This window comes from Ovis canadensis, chromosome 15 (assembly GCF_042477335.2).
Source record: "Ovis canadensis isolate MfBH-ARS-UI-01 breed Bighorn chromosome 15, ARS-UI_OviCan_v2, whole genome shotgun sequence".
Classification (NCBI taxonomy): domain Eukaryota; kingdom Metazoa; phylum Chordata; class Mammalia; order Artiodactyla; family Bovidae; genus Ovis; species Ovis canadensis.
This window is the reverse complement of record NC_091259.1, coordinates 42940272-42956934: the sequence shown is the minus strand read 5'-3', so window position 1 is coordinate 42956934 and position 16663 is coordinate 42940272. Positions and strand designations below refer to the sequence as shown.

The following is a 16663-nucleotide window of genomic DNA, read 5'->3' as shown; positions in this document are numbered from 1 at the left end:
AAGCAGAGGAGTCAGAGAAATGCGAATTAAAGTAGCACTTTACACTCTTCAGACTGGCCCAAGTTAGACATGGCTGTAGCCCATTGCTGGTTGGAGGAAGGGACAGGGCTTCCTAATTCATTGCTGGTAGATCACAGCATTCCTGAAAGGCAATCTGCAACATCAATTACAATTTCAAATACTCAGGCCCTCGGAGCCAGCAACTCTGCTCCCTGGATTCCCTCCCATAGAAACAGAAGCAGCTTTACATAGATACAAGTATGTTTAATATGCCATTATTTGCGATGGCAAAAATTTGGCAACAAAGTGAATGCTCATCAATAGGTAATGGCTCAGTTACATGATGGAATATTAGGCAGCCATTAAGAAAACTAAATTAACTGTACTAGACTTGGAGGGAGTCCTAAGAGATACCTGATAGATGAGAAAAGCAAGATGTAAAAACTATATATAATATGATCCCATTTTTATAAAACAAACATCGAAAGAAACAATACCTCTTTATGTTAAGGAGATATCCTTAACAGATGCAAGTATGTAGCACAATATATTAATAAAAAGAATGGAAGGACACATACTAGAATGTTAATCTGGGTTACCTGGGGAGGGACGGGTTGAGAGAGGGGAAGGTGTGAATCACAGAGGGGGAAAGGGAGCAAGCCGAAATGATAAAAAAACAAAAACAAAAACCCCAAAACTCAAAAGATATGTATACAGCCACACTTACCACATTTACTAATTCATGTGTAATTATATGAATACATTAAAATAAAACAAGCCCCCCCCCAGCCACCTCAAAAAGAAAAAAAAATCAAACTCAGAGAAGCCAGAACCTGAAGTTTCATTTCCTCTCTGTTAAACCCAGAACCCTATAGCCTTGGCTGTCACCTCCTCTCCCCCTGAGAGCCTGGGGTGGAGGGCTGCTGGGCTGGATGGAACGTTCCTCCTGAAACATCCCTCACTGGCCTCAACTCTCCTTTTGAGGACAGGTAAAAGAAGCTGACTCCTTCTAGGACCTGTCTAAGAAGCAAGGTGGTGGCCCACATCCAGGGGCAGGACCCTGGTCAGCAGCACCGCCCTGGCCCAGGTGTGTTGGCAGGTGGGTGGCAGCCCAGGGGGGCCTGCTTACCCTCACCCTGATGACGTTGATCTCCACGAGGAGAAGCATCCCGTAGAGGATCACCAGCAGCCCCGTGAGGCAGAAGCGCAGCTGCGAGAAGCCGATGTCGTGGTCGTAGAACTTGGCAAACTTGATGGTCTTGGTGATGAAGGCCAGCGTCCAGTAGACTAGCAGGGCTGCCAGGGAGAGGCGAGAGAGCACGGAGGGTGTGTGTGCACGTACGTGCATGCGTGTGCACTCACGTGTGCACAAGTGTGTGCAAGAGGACAGAAAAGTGTGTCAGGGAGGAGGTGTGCCTGTGGCCAAGCACACTCAGTGTGAGAGATGTCTGTGTGCATGAATATAAGAGTATACAATTTTGAGACAGCGAAAGTGAAGGTGTTAGTCATTCATTCATGTCTGACTCTTTGTGACCCTATGGACTGTGGCCCACCAGGCTCCTCTGTCCATGGAATTCTCCAGGCAAGAACACTGGAGCGGGTTGCCATGCCCTGCTCCAGGGGATCATCCTCACCCAGGGATTGAACCCAGGTCTCTTGCATGGCAGGTAGATTATTTACTTTCTGAGCTACCAGAGAAGCAATGTGCCTACATTAAAACATTCATGACAGGCATGTTCAGAAATAATTATAATCCTACAAGTCAAGGTGGTCAGCCAAATTTTCCTTTATAATAAAGAAGAAGAAAAATAGTGAAACTATTTCTTGAATTTAGCTAAGTTATAGGCACTGTGTCAAATAAGCACTTTAAACATATTTATCTCATTTATTTCTACAAAAGCCGTGTGAGCAAAGTCCTGCCATCACCCTCAATTAAACAGATATAGGAATCAGAAAGGTTTAGTAACTCATCTAAGGTCACACAGACATTAAGTGGCATAAGTGGGCTAGCCTAATGCCTAATACATGTAGGCTCCACCTTATAATGGCTTCCTTGTGGAATCCCCAGTCTGGGAATATCTTAAAGGTCCTTCAATCTAGTCCTTTAATTTTACAGATGAGAAAGCTGAGGCCGAGAGAGAGGAGGGGACCTGCCCAAGCTCACTGTAAGCTAATGACAGAGGGAAGGTGGAGGCCTAGGTCCCTGGCCCACCTTGCCCAGAGCCCAGTAGGGCACAGTGATGCTCCTCAGGGAGCCTGGGGAGTAGGGGATACAAAAAAGTGAGTCACAGTCCTGTGAGGCAGTGCGTATTGTGGTTAGAGCTGGGCCTGCAGCCAGATATGCTTGGGCTCAGATTCTGTGACTTAATAGCTACATGATCCTGGGAAAGTCATTTAACTCATCTAGGCTTCAGTTTCCTCATCCACAAATGGGAATAATAATATTACTACCTCAAAGGCTGTTGTGAGCAACGTATGGAAAGCATTTAGCACAGTGAGCCTGGCACACACTGGGTGCTCTTTGGATATCAGGTGTTAATATGTTTATTATCTCCAGACTTCAGACCTGGGACCACAAATAATCAGAAGCCATCGGTGGAGTCTATCCTCTAAATTCCTATCTACCCCATTCAAATCCACCAATAAACCAGCCAGTTTTGGCTTACTGGTGATGACAAAAGAGAGCAGTAATTAAGTCCCCCTTTAGGGAGTGCTTTAGCACAGGAAGTCCTTCCCCCTTAGTCCCTAGAGTCATATGGTTTACAATATATGACATATGGGATCTTACATATGATATAAGGTCAGCCTGAATACCTAGAGCTCTTCTCTAGAGGAATCACAGAGAGGGAAGAAGACCATCACCCTGCCTTTCATCCCTGGGTGGGCCTGGACATGAATGCCAGGGCATCTCTTGGGGACAAAAGCTGCAGTCTGTCTCAGCCTGGCTCTGTGCTGGGAACTAGGTTAAGACACTGAATTGGGGAGGGGCGAATGCCACCTGTCTCAGGTCCCCGAGTGAGAACATCAGGATAGGGGGCAGGAGCGTCTGCTTCTGGTCCCAGCTCTCAAGTCTGGATGGTGTCTCTCAGCTTAGTCTGGTCTCTGGGTCACAAGGAATCCCCTAGCTGGATGCCATACCTCTTCCTCCACACCCATACTCTCCCAACAGCTCTATCCCAGGCACCAGAAGCTCTGGAGGCCTTCGTGAGGGTTTCCTACTGGGACCAGACTTGTAAATACATCTCAGATTGGTCTAGCCTCTAATGCTTAACAGATATGAACTGATTTGATCTTTATAAGAACCCTAGGACTTAGCCAGGGACTTACTATTCCTGTCCAGATGGGGAGACTGAGGCTCAGAGAGCCTGAGCGTCTTGTCCAAGGTCACACAGGGAGTTAGTGGTGGACCCAGGACTAAGCCCACAACCCTACCCTACAGTGCTGAGCCCTCAGCCTGTGGCCAGATACAGCAGCGCTCGGTGAAAGCTTAGGGCTTGTCTGAGAGAACGGGAGAGGGGAAAAAACAGCATGGGGGCTGCTGCTGAGCTTTAAATTCTGAATTCCCCGGAACCTACCACAACACTGTTAATCAACTATACTCCAATAGAAAATAAAAAGTTTAAAAAGTAAAATAATAAAAGAAACCCTCTGAATTCTCATTACCTCCGCTCCTTCCTTCTCTCTCCGCTCCCTCTCCCCCACATCCTACCTATTACCAAACTCTATTTTACTTTCTAATTGTCTTGAATCCACCCACTTCTGTCCATCCGGGTGGCCACCTGGGTTGCCACCATCGTGTCTCCCCTGGACTACCTTTAGAGCTTTCTCAGGGCTTCCCCACTTCCCCTCTCGCCCTCCACAGACCAATACATTTAATGAAATATGATCTCAACCCACCCATGCTCATAACAGCATAATTTGTAGTAGCCAAAAGGTGGAAGCAACCCAACTGCTTATGGATGAATGTATTAACAAAATATGGTATATATATAATATATATATACAACAGGATGTATATATACACAATGGAACATATACACACACACACACACACACACACACACAATGGAATGTCATTCAGCCTTAAAAAGGAAGAACTTTCTGACATGTGCTACAAATGAGTGAATCTTGAGAATATAAAACAAAGTTAAATGAACCAGTCACGAATGGACAAAATAGTGTACGATTTAACTTAAATGAGGAGCTTAAAGTAGTCAGATTCACAGAGACAGAAAGTAGAATGCCAGCTTTGAAGGGTTGAGGGTAGTTATTGTTTAATGTGCACAGTTATTGCTTAATGGGAAAATGAAAGAGTTTTGGAGATGGATGGTGGTGATAGTTACCCAACAAGGTGAATGTATTGATTGCCACTGAAGTATACATTGAAAAGTGATTAAGGTAAGTTTTATGATACATATCCTCAACGGCTTCCCATTGACCTTGAGATAAAGACTAACGCCTGTGCTGTGGCCTTCAAGGTCCTGCCCCACCTGCCACTCTAGCCTTCACAGCTCAGCTCCCTTCCGCCCTCTGCACTCCGGCACTCCTTCCCTCCCCCACCCCAGATTTCCTAATGTGCTTTCTTTCTTCTGCCTCTGGGCCTTTGCACATGCCACGCCTTCTGTCTGAAGCATTTCCCTGTCCCTTTCCCCAACTAGGTCCTACCTATCCTTCGGTTTTCAACTCAAACATGACTTTCTCATAGAACACCTCCTGATCTCACCCAGGTCCATGAACAAGGTTACTTCTCGGGACACTGTAAGCTGCATCACGGTTCACTTTCTGCAGGACTCCAGACCTGTAACCAGACAGTAGCCTCCACAGAAGGACAGTTCTTTCTCTAATACTCACTGCCCTGCAGCCCATGGGTGCATCCTCTTCACTTTCCCCTGTTCTAGAACTTCCAGCTCCGCGGAGAGCAAAACTCTACCTAAGGGGAATGGAGGGAGTTAGTCCTTGTTCCTTGGAGAAGGACTGGTCCGTCCAAGGGTGGTAATTTGTGCTTCATTGTTGTTGTTGAGACACTAAGTCGTATTCGACTCTTTCGACCCCGTGGACTGTAGCCTGCCAGGCCCCTCTGTCCATGGAATTTCCCAGGGGAGAATACTGGAGTGGGTTGCCAGTCCCTTCTCCAGGGGATCTTCTCAACCCAGACACTGAAACTGTCTCCTGCACGGGCGGGCAGATTCTTTACTGCTGAGCCAGGGGAAGCCCAATTTGTGCTTTAGGGAGAGAATATTATATGCTTTCTGGAGAATGACAAAATGAACTTGCCAGATGCCCAGATAGGGTGTTTCCAGGTCGCTGGTCAGCCAGGCCTGGCGATTAAGGAGGGGTCTCTGTGCATGAGAAGCTGCTTCAGACACTGGTGTGGGAGGCTCTCTGAAGCTTGTGTTTAACATCTCTCCACCTGCTGCCCCTCAGTCCCCCAACCACACTCACACGGGGGCCGCTGGGGTGAGGACGTCTCTTGGACGATCCTGATGGGAGTGCAGCTCCCACCTTACCAGGAAGGTAGGCCTGAGCCAGGCTTGGGAAGCACCCCCTTCCCACTCATGACACCAGGCTGTCTTTGGCTTATCATAGCGGGTTCCAGACTCCAGATGTCAATTAATGCTGTGACTTCTGAAACTCATGGTCTGACTTAATGACACACAGTCTGACCACAGCTTAACAGTAAGATGTACAGCCCGGCCTTAGACATGCAGATGGAGCCCCACACAGAGGAAGATCTGTGGATTTATACCTCGGGTCCAACACAGTCTGAGGACTTTTAGACACACAGCTTCATTCTTTTTAACAGCCTGCTTGGGTCCCAGACTCCTGGGTTCTAACCTGGGTTTTACCCCTTGACTAGCTGGGGAGACTAGAGCAAACCACTTAAATTATTCTGAGTCTTGGTCTCCTGATCTGCAAAAGAGTAATAATGGTACCTCCCTCATAGAGTTGTTGTAAGGATTTAATGGCGTTAACACATGTAAAATGGATAGGATTGTGCCTGACACATAGAAGGTGCTAAATGAGTGTTCGCTGTCATTATGTGTAACCTCTCTGAGTTCAGTGTTCACATCTGTAAAATGGGGATAGCAACAGTACAAGAGGGAGAGTGAAGTGAGGGTTAAGTGAGATGATGCATGGAGGAAGCCCAGCATTGAGCCTGGCACACAGTGCAGCCTCAGTAAAGGTCAACAGTCATCACTGTTGTTTCTGCCTGGGACCCCAGCCACACGGTGTCAGAAGGTCTAAGCGGGCACTCCTAAGTGTTGGCAAACTGCAGGCTCTGGTCCTGGGGCCCTTCTCTTTGCTAAAGCTTACCACATCTGGGCTCAAGTTTTACATGCCACCTACAAAGCCATGACTGCCCTGGACCTCCCCTGAGTGCCCAACTTGTTTATCTGCCTGCCTGATACCTGAGCTGGCTGTTTCAACTCAGTGTGGCTTAAACACCCCAATTCCTGCTCCTTTGCCATGGTGGTCACTAACACACTGCTCACGCAGGTGCCCGGGCCCAGAGCCTGGAGTCTTCTGTTTCTCTCCTGGCCCCCGACCTAACCTTCAACCATTCTCCCCGCGTTTGCCTTGGCCCACACCAGCTTCTTTGCCAAGTGTGCTCCCATCAGAAGGGCTTTGAACTTGCTTTACCATTTGTATGTAACATCTGCTGGGAGCCGGCATGAGGAGTCCCTCCTGTGGCAAAGGTCATGAGGTTAAGGGGCCAAACAGGCAAAGGTGAGTCAGGCCTCAAGGGAGCCTCGCTAAATCTGCTCATGCGTCTGCCCCAAAAACCAGAGTTTGCCTGCCTTGCTGCATTATGCCTTTCACCTATACTTCTGACATTATGGGGGGCTATCCCCCACCACCTCTCTCTGTAAAGGAGTTAACTTAGGACTCCAGTTAATAAATCTCCTGGGCATGGTCCAAAAACTCCTCTGATGGCTCTCTAGCCTGCCTGACAGGATTATCCGGCCACACGTGATTGTTTACAGCCTCCCAACTGTGAGAGGCACGAGATGCTTTAAACTTTCTAAAAACAGATTCTTTTGAGAAGTTAGAAAATTATTAGTATAGTATTAGCGAGTTAGTTAGAAATTATGTTGGTGGGGGGTTTCACTGCTGAGTTAATGATTGCCGCCAGGCCTCCATATCCTTAGGCACCTGGGAGTATGTTAATCAATGTAATTGGAATGTGGAAAAAGAAATATAGTAGTTTTGATATTAGCAATACTAGACTTTTTGAGTTAATGAATTTTCTCTTTTGTAATAGATCACTGTACTCCTCTTTCTTTGTTATAAATCATTGCGTCCTTGCTTTGTAAAAATGTAACTTTATCACTATCTTAAGACTAAATAGATCTTAAGGGGAAACAAGTTTTCTGATCGATTAACCTTTATCCATAGAAAGACAGGTGGGGCCATAAAATGTTGATCGGTTTCCAGACCAGAAGATATCGTGAACAAATGTAAGACCCTTGTAAGAACAAAGATATGCTGATAAGGGTCAGAGCAGCTGACCCTGTGTGACTCTGTTTCTTGCATTTATCTCTATGTATAACTAAAAGTATAAAAGTGGACCTGCAAAATAAAGAAATGGACCAGTTCCTGGAAAGACTGGTTTCCCCCGTGTTGTTCTTTCTTGTTCTCTTCTTTTCTGGCTGAATTCCCATCTGGAGTGTGGAGGCTTGCCATGTCTACTTACTTGCCCTGGCTTCTAAGACCCACGCAAGAGAGAGCCCAAGGCAGGGCACCCTCCGCTATTCAAGCGGGCGCTGGTGGCCTACGTAGGTGGTGCAAACTCCTTGTCTCAGAGTTTTATTGGTTCTCCGCATAAACCAAGTTATTCAGCCTCTTTTCTCTACTTATTTTCCTACTACACTATTTCTTTCTAATCTCCCTCCATATCTTTAATTAAGCAATTAATTCCTCAGACACCGACGCAGTCTCCGCTTCGAATTCCCTGGATCCACCGGGGCTGGACCTCGGCAAACATCTACCCCCCAAAGTCTGCGTGCCCACTCTTGCCAGAGGCCTCCTCCAAGCATCCTATACAGACAGCAACATGGCCTTCCCTCTCTGCCCCTTAGCATACTTTGTGTTCTTCTTAGCATCATCACTACTTGTCTGTCTACTGTCTTTGTAGGTCTCGTCCACCAGACTGGAGGCTCCACAATGGCAGGGATTTTTCTCCACTTCTGAACCTCTAGCACCTAGAACAGCGCCTGGCTCAGGAACAAATGGAAGTCCCTACTCCCTCCCCCTCTCACCCCTCCCGCTCCCCTACCGATCAGCAGCTTGGGGAAGTTGGAGGTCTCGATGTTGTGATAGTAGACCACAGAGGTAACGGCAGCCATGAACGCCATCCCGGCCGGCATGTACAGGTGGAGATGGCGGGACTCGGTCACCCTGAGGGGAGGGCAAGAGAGAAGGAGAGAGGAGATGCGGGTGAGCTGCGCCATACCCTGACAGAGCAGCCCAGGTCTCGTGTTTAGGGCGCAGCATGCAGTGTGGCCTCCAGAACACACGCGTGGCCGCTATATGTTGGCCGCTATATGTTGGCAGTACCCCAAACACGTCTATCAAATAAGGGGCCCAGGCGATCACACGGAGATGCTACGAGGGTTTGGTGTCCAGGCTCTGAAATTCATGGTCTTCTCTCCCTGGGTTCATGCTTACAGAATCTGGCAGAGGGAAGCTGGCCTTGGCAGTCACAGCTGCAAAGCGTCTACCCTGAAACCAGAATGCAGAGAAGCTGGGGTCCTGATGCCACCACTAAGCCACCACACCAACTAAAAAAAGTGGCCTCTGAATTTCTTGGTAAATGAGACTGTAAATGTTGAGATTCTTCAAGCCTTGATTAGTGGATAGTCTCAGCACAAGGTCCTCACACTGTTATAGGAGGTACAAGGCAGTCACTAGTGGGGACGCTGGGAACAGTCAACACTCTGCCCAGGGGGCCTTCAAAACTCTTGCCTCTGTACTCCTTGAAATAACTCTGAAGTGACTTCCTTGGCAGCTCAGTGGCTAAACACCACACTCCCAGTGCAGGGAGCCTGGGCTTGATCCCTGGTCAGGGAACTAGAGACCCCATGCTGCAACTAAGACCCAGCACAGACAAATATATATCAAATAAATATTTTTAAAAGAAATACATAGAACATTTTTTAAAAAGAAAGAATTTTTAAAAACTCTGTACTCCTGCATAGATTTTAAGTGACATCTAAAATGTTATTTCATAAGTTTAAATACAGTCTTCTATTTGCAGAAGGTAGAAATAATAAATATTTTATAAGATAAAATGAGAATGAATAACCATAATTGAAATAAGTATTTTATGACATGACTTAAACAGATTTTTGGCTGCTTTATTGAATAATACATACTGACTTAGGTAACAAATTAGGTAAAAGTTTCTACAGGGCTTTTTCCAGTTTATGCTGGTCTGGGAAAACATTCTATGTTAAGAAAAAATTTTTCTAAATAACCTAAAAACCTTTGGCTGTTCTAAATTCAGAGCACCACAGAGAAATAATCCTTAAAGGAAGACAAGAAGCCCTATAGGTTAGCCCTATACCTTAATTCATCAGTATAAGAGGCCTTGCATATGTGCTAAGCCACTTCATTCATGTCTGGCTCTTTGTATCCCCATGGACTGTGGTCTGCCAGGCTTCTCTGTCCATGAGATTTTCCAGGCAAGCATACTGGAATGGGTTGCCATGCCCTCCTTCAGGGGATCTTCCCTACCCAGGGATCGAACCCATGTTTCTTGTGTCTCCTGCATTAGCAGGCAGGTTCTTTACCACTAACACCACCTGGGAAGCCCAAAAGAGGCTTATACTTGAAGACCACTGCTTTAACACCCCCTCTCTTATCTGCCCTGTAGACTTCCCAGCAAGTCTGTAAACCCAGGGTGGGTGGATTGGGGGTGTCAGAAGGCAGGGACTGTGGCTTCTCCTCCAGTCTGACTCCCTTCCCATGTCCCTCTTTCATGCTTGCCTGCCCAGGGGTGGAGGCTACAGATGGAAGCCAGTAGACACCAGGCGACAAGTGCCCATCTGAGGAGCTGACCCACCCTTTGGGGAGCTGATGGCGATTTGCACTGAGCATAGAGAGGTTTGGGATACAGGTGCTGCCCACACAGGAGGGACTGCTGAACAGCCAGCAGGAAGGAGTCCCCAGCCTGATTCTTTCCAGTCTCCCACATCCTGGGAGTGCGCTCTCTGCCCAGGGCTCTGCCACTCTGCACTCTGCACCCTCTCCATGCTCTAATATCATCCTGGACTCTCCTATGAAGCAGGTCAGGCAAGGATCATGAAGCTCATTTCACAGGTAGAGAAAGTGAGGCCCAGGAAGGCTGAGTGGCTCGTCCAAAGCCCCACAGTTGGTACATGGCATAGCAGATATGCTGGTGAAGACCGAAGTCTACCTTCTCTACAGAAATGATGTTTTCCTTTCCATTGCTTTGTTCATTATAGCCCAGTGAGTATCTTCTGGCCCCAGGGCTCACAAGGCAGCCCTCCCCTCTCTGGCATTTGCACTGTTTTGGAAAGGGTGCTGGGATGGAAGGCAGGAGGCAGACTTTTCACCTGCTAGTTATGTGGCAGTATGCATTCTTGTCCTGCTCATCCCTTGGGCTTCGGAGGAAGCCCAAGGCAAGCAGTTATCACAGAGATTATCTCTGAAGCCAGGATGCAGTGGGAACAGAGGGTGAGAGAGTATGTGTATCGATGAGGGTGGGGATCCCCGATCCCCTCCCCCTGCCATCCAACTCCAGGAGCCAGGGTTGGCAGGAGCGGAATCTGGGCATAGTCTAACCCCAGCTCAGAAGGGTTGGACCTCAGCTATTTAAGCCAAATGCTCACCACCTTCCACCACCACTTCACCCAGGGAGTCTTTCTTCCTTAATGCAATGGCTGCTCACCTCCTCCTTGTCTGCACCCCCCACTGCTGACACACCACTTTCAGCTGCAGTCATCTCTCACCTAGACTACCGCCGTCACCTCCTAGGTGCTGTTTCTACCTCCAGCTACTCACTGCTGCCACCCTGCCCTCAAGTTCTCACCTCCAAGTGCTGTGCTGATTACATCGCTTCTAAACTGCCTGCAAAATTCAACTCAAACACTCAGCCTGGCATTGGAAACCTTCCTGGAGATGCCCTCAGTGTCCAAGCCTCAGCCTTCACAGCTCTGGTGTTTCACACTAGCCCCGCTGCACTGCCTCACTGTTCCCACCCTCTCTGGAATTCCTCTGCTCCTCAGAACCCTAGTCATCCTTCCAGATTCGGCTCAGAAGGCCCCTCAACCATGAAGCTTGCCCAATCTGCCTTCCTTTATCCTCCCAGAGTACTTGCAAGATTATTTCATTTATTCTCTTAAGGAGTCACTAAGAGTCTATGGAACTTTCTCATGTGCCTTGCACGGTGAATACAAAGATGAGTAAAACGCAGCTTCCAACTCTGAGGCCTTTCTAGCTAAGGGGGAAAGAGTTTGCAAATAGATACAGATGAGAACATAGAGTATGACCTGTGCAGTGGCAGAGGTGTGGAGAGTATGCTGTGAGGCCCTGGGAAAGGTGGGCATGGGGAGAAGGCCTTTGGGAATGAGGCTCGAGACAGGGAGGGCCAACTGTGAGGAACCTGGGTGCCAGGCTAAGCACTTGGGACCTTGAAAACAACTGGGAGCCAAGGAAAGATCTCAAGCAAGAGTGATTTTTTGCCCTGAGAAGGTAACTCCAGCAGTCTGTGGGAGAGGCTGAGTATAACTACAGGAGCTACGGTACTCTAATAAATTCTAGGATTATTTCACTGGGTCTTGGTGTGCAGATATGGGTAGGGCATGACTCTCAGTGCCCAGTGCCTGGCACAGAGAGCCCGGCACACATATGTTAGGTAAACAGTTGTTGAATTTATTAGCAAATGAAACCGTATCAGCTCATGGAATACAGGTGAGCTGGGGTCTCCTTGGGCCTTTCGGGAGGCACCCTGGAAGAGACCCGCTCTCTTCGGTTCTCTGCAAGTCACTCACCCATCAGACAGGATGCCCTCTGCGATCTCACACACCAGGACAAAGAGCAGCATGAAGGTCAGGATCCAGCGCAGGTTGTGCCCAGGGAAGTGGAGCCATGTGCTGTGGTGAATGTGCACCTTGGAACTCTGACTGCCCCATCCTGCAAGGAGACACAAGAAGAGGCGGGAAGCCTGGCTCACCTGGAGGAGGTTTCAGGAACCCCAGGAAGGTGCTTAGGCACTGGGCCCATGGTGGGGATGAGGGGTGTACCCAGGACAATGCCCTAGTCTGTTCACTTGAACTAAATGTCTTTGCATGAAGCCCAGACCCATGGAGGCCCACATGTGTAGGTACCCATTTTATATCTGGCTTTTCATGTGACAAACTACAGCGTAAATAAACCATCTGGATGAGAGCAACAGTGTAAATGCTGGTACAATTGTTGATGTATCTGTGAGCATAGCTTCCTTCCTAATTGTCTTTGTCAGTAACTAACAACTTTTTGCTTCTGCAGCATCCTCTTTTTAATTCTGTGACAATTATTCCTTTCTTCCCAAAAGTTGTGTATGAATGTTAAGATTTGCTTTATTTTTTTCTTAATTAGAAGGAATTAACAGGTTTAGGGGGGAAGCAGGGTTGACAGAGTGAGTTGACAGAGCTAGCCAGTTTGAGAAACTCGAGGTCTTGGAGAGACATTAAGGAACCTCAGGAAAGAGGCACTGAAAACCTCCCGGGAGGTTCCACCCAGCTCTGCAGGGGGTTTTCAAACAGGCCGCCGGGGGCCTCCCGGGTCGCTGCTAAGTCGGATGGGCTCTGCACGGAGCCTGAGAAGTTGCACTCTAGGCACACGCGCGCCCGGATGGGGTTGGCTGGGGAAGCAGAGCCTCTTCTCGCTCAGGGCGAGTGGGATCCCAGGATCTCCGGAGGCTGCTGACCACCACTGTCCGGCTCAGCCCGAGGGCTCGCAGGGCCTCCATCCCAGCCTCCGAGGCGCAGGCTGCTCTCCTCCCTGGCCCCAGTGGCGGCTGACGAGGAGGGTGCCCTGGGGGAGGGGTGACCCGGCTCCCTGCATAGCTCCTCTGAGAGTATAGCCCGACCCCCTCCCGACCTTTCCAGCACGGAAAGAGACCCCCTGCCTTCCCCTTTCTCCATTCCGGCTCTAGCCCCGCGGTGGCAAAACTTGGGGGTCCCCTGGGTCAGGAGCGTCCGTTGTGGTTGGCGCGGTTTCAGGGACATCCCAGTAGTGAGGGCTGCGCGGGTATGCGAGCGCAGGGACCGAGGGGCATCGTACAGAGCACCCGGAGGGAGGCGAGCGGCGATCGCCCGCCCGCAAGGGGACACCGACAGCGGCAGGACGCAGCGCCTCCGCCTCCCTCCCGGCCTCCGCCCTCCCCTCCTCCGCCGCTCGCCCAGAGCGCTCACCGATGAACAGGATGGGGAAGGTGATGAAGAGCAGGAAGACGTGCGGCACCACGTTGAGCGCGTCCACGAAGCAACCGTTGTTGAGGACGCCCTGGTCCACCCGGTAGGCGGCCGAGTGGTTCTCGCTGCCGCAGAAGGCCAGGGGCATGGCGGCGCCGGCTCGGGCTCGGGCTCCGGCTCCGGCTGCGGCTGCAGCTGGCTCCACGCGCCTCGCGCGCTCTGTCCCCTGTAGCCAGGCCCCCGCCCCCACCCCGCGGGCCCCGCCCCGCCGGCGCTCCCGCGCCCCCACCCCCACCTCCCTGCTCCGCTACCTGCGGCCCCCGGGGGGCGGCGGGAGGCCAGACCCTCCCGGCTGCGCTGGGACCGGGAGTTCCAGCTGCGGCGCCCGCGCGAGGTGCTGTGCGGGGGGCCGCCTGGTGGGTGCCCCGCTGCGCGCGCACGCTGGGGCATGGGAGAAGGCAGGCTGGCTGGGTGGGTGGGCGCCCTTGATTCTGGGTGGGAGGCTGAGGGGTGCAGAAGAGAGGAGGGGCCTCGTGTGTCCGCAGTGAGTGCCGTAGGAGTCTCACCTGGCCTGGTGCTGGTGGATGAAGTTAGATCTGAGGGTCCTGATGGAGGCAGAGTGGGACAAATCCCACCCCACATGAATAGGAAAAGCATTGAAAATCGGAATCCAGGGGGACAATTCGATTGTTTTCGAAAGTCCTTCCAGGTGCCTTATAGCCTATCCCACTCTTTCACAAAGGGCATCTCCCAATACTCCTGCTAAGTACAGGTTATAATCTCTCCCATTTTTCTGATGAGGAAACTGAGGCTCAGGGAGTTTACATGACTGACCCAAGGTCTCACTGTATCCAGTGAAGGCAATGGAAGGCAGCCAAGAGAGGTGGAAAGACAATGTCACCCTAAGCTGTATCCTTGGTGCCTCAGTGGTAGAGAATCTGCCTGCCAATGCAAGAGACACAGGAGACTTGGGTTCAATCCTCGGGTGGGGATGATCCCCTGGAATAGCAAATGGCAACCCACTCCAGTATTCTTGCCTGGGAAATCCTATGGACAGAGGAGCTGTAGGCGGGCTGTAGTCCATGGACTCACAAAGAGCTGGGCATGACTGAGTGAGTGTGCACACAAGCTGTAGCCTTAACCTGACACACACAAGCTTAAGGAGTTCAAGAACCCTTAAGCTTGTGAAATTGTAAAGACAGTGTTATGTCTTTTTGGCTTTTTGGAAAAATTCTCATAGGTCTGTGGTCAAAAACAGTTTATGTCCTATGAAGAAAGAAGACAAAGGGGACTTTGGCTTAGATTTTAGAAGAATTTTCTGAGTTAGAGGTTTGCAATATAAATGCATGTATTCTCAGGGAGAGCTGGGGTGTCATCAAGGAAGCACTCTTCAGTCCCTTTTCCTCTGAGCCTCTCTGAGCCTGTTCTGAGGCCACTTAGAGGCTCAAAGCCTTTACAGAACATTGTTGAGCAGGGCCTCAGCTCTGCCTCAGGCCTTGAGAGAGGCCAGGGCAGAGCCAGGCACCAGAACAGAAGGCAGGGGGGCTGAGTGAAGAGCTTAGAAGGGTAGGAGATCAGAGTCTGAAGTCCTTGGACAGTCTCTGACTTTGGGGAATCTCCATGAAGCTGAAAGAGGCCTGCCTTTTAACCAAAATAGTGAAAAGTTGGTGGCAGTAAATGTCCAGTACCCGTGAAAGGAGTTAATTAACATGGGTGAAGGCAGTCACAGAAAAAGTGATTGCTGAGTGCATGTATGTAACCACGTGGGAAAAGCTTATGAGACAATGTCAGGTGAAAAATCAAGAAATAAAATTGTATGTTTCCTTTGATTATAGTCATATTAAATATGTATATTTGAATGCAAGCCCACAGGGGAAGCTCAGACTTGGAAATGGTTGTTAGGTTAGGGTGGTGTATAGTATACATTAGCTGCTGTTGCTGTGCTGATTCTTATTGTTATTACAATTCTCTTTCTGTAAGAATGAAACAACTAAGTTTCAGAGAGATATGATGTGCCCTTGGTCACCTAACAAGATTGTTTTTAGGATTTTATTTTTGACACCCAAGTTTTTCTTTTCACACTTTCTGCTGCCATATTGGGGACTTCCTTAGTGGTCCAGTGGTTAAGTCTTCACATTTCAGGGCAGAGGGTGCAGATTCGATCCCTGGCTGGGGAGCTAAGATCTCACCTGCCTTGTTGCCAAACAAACCAAAACATAAAACGGAGGCAATATTATTGAAGTAACAAATTCAATAAAGACTTTAAAAATGGTCCACGTTAAAAAAAAAATCTTAAAAAAAACCCAGCAACTTTTTGTTGCCATTTTGTTTTTGTAGTTATAATTTCCGTTTTTCACACTTTCAGCAATGCTATTTTACCTTTCAGTAGTAGTAATATTTTGTTGTTGTTGTTGAGCCACTCCATCACGTCCGACTCTTTTCGACCCCATGGACTGCGGCTCTCCAGGCTTCCTTGTCCTTCACCAGAGAATATATATGTGTATTCCAGTAGTAATATAGGTGTGTTTGAAAGACAAGTCCCCAGTCCTGGCTCTACCACTATGAGTTATGTCACATAGTCACCATTCTGTGCTTAACTTTCCTCTTTTCTAAATGGGGAAGATAATAATACAGACCCTAGAGGATTAAAATGAGGTCACAGGCGTACATGTGCTGTGTTAGCCTGGAAGATGATCCCGGCGACTTCATCCTCTGGGGGCTCACACATGGGACCCCATCAATCAATGAAGGTTATCTAGTGGTCTTTCCCTTTCCTGCACTCAGTACACAGTGCCCAGCATAACCCACATACTTGCTTCTTCTAGATCATTTGAAATAAATAAAAAGCCTGCTCTAACCCAAACTGGGGGGCTTCCCAGGTGACATTAATAGTAAAGAATCTGCCTGAAATGCAGGAGACACGGGTTTGATCCCTGGGTCAGGAAGATCCCCTGGAAGAGGACATGGCAACCCACTCCAGTGTTCTTGCTTGTTAATCCCATGGAAAGAGGAACCGGGCAGGCTACAGTTCAAAGGGTCTCAAAGAGTTGGACACAACTGAAGTGACTTAGCACACAACCCAAGCTGGACCCAAATATATAGGACAATTAAGGGATCACTCACTGGGACTAAGAGAGTGTTGGGTCTAGAGGCTGGAAGGGGTACCACATTTGCTATCTCTAATGCAAACCTACTGCATGACTGTGGGCAAATTCCACCCTTCCCTACACCTAGCTTTCTAG

The 16663-nt window shown here is 49.0% G+C and overlaps 1 protein-coding gene across 2 annotated transcripts in view; it reads right to left on the bottom strand.

Annotated features, from left to right (window-relative positions):
- ABCC8 (ATP binding cassette subfamily C member 8) overlaps window positions 1–13645 on the bottom strand; it is an 81139-nt gene extending 67494 nt beyond the window's left edge. For both annotated transcript variants that reach the window (XM_069555463.1, XM_069555464.1), the window contains exons 1-4: window positions 13422–13645; window positions 12018–12159; window positions 8279–8400; window positions 1130–1296 (exon numbers count right to left, since the gene is read on the bottom strand). In XM_069555463.1, coding sequence (XP_069411564.1) covers window positions 1130–1296; window positions 8279–8400; window positions 12018–12159; window positions 13422–13569 — 579 coding nt within the window. In that variant the 5' untranslated portion in view covers window positions 13570–13645. The remainder of the gene's footprint in view (window positions 1–1129; window positions 1297–8278; window positions 8401–12017; window positions 12160–13421) is intronic.
- Window positions 13646–16663: the final 3018 nt, after the last annotated feature.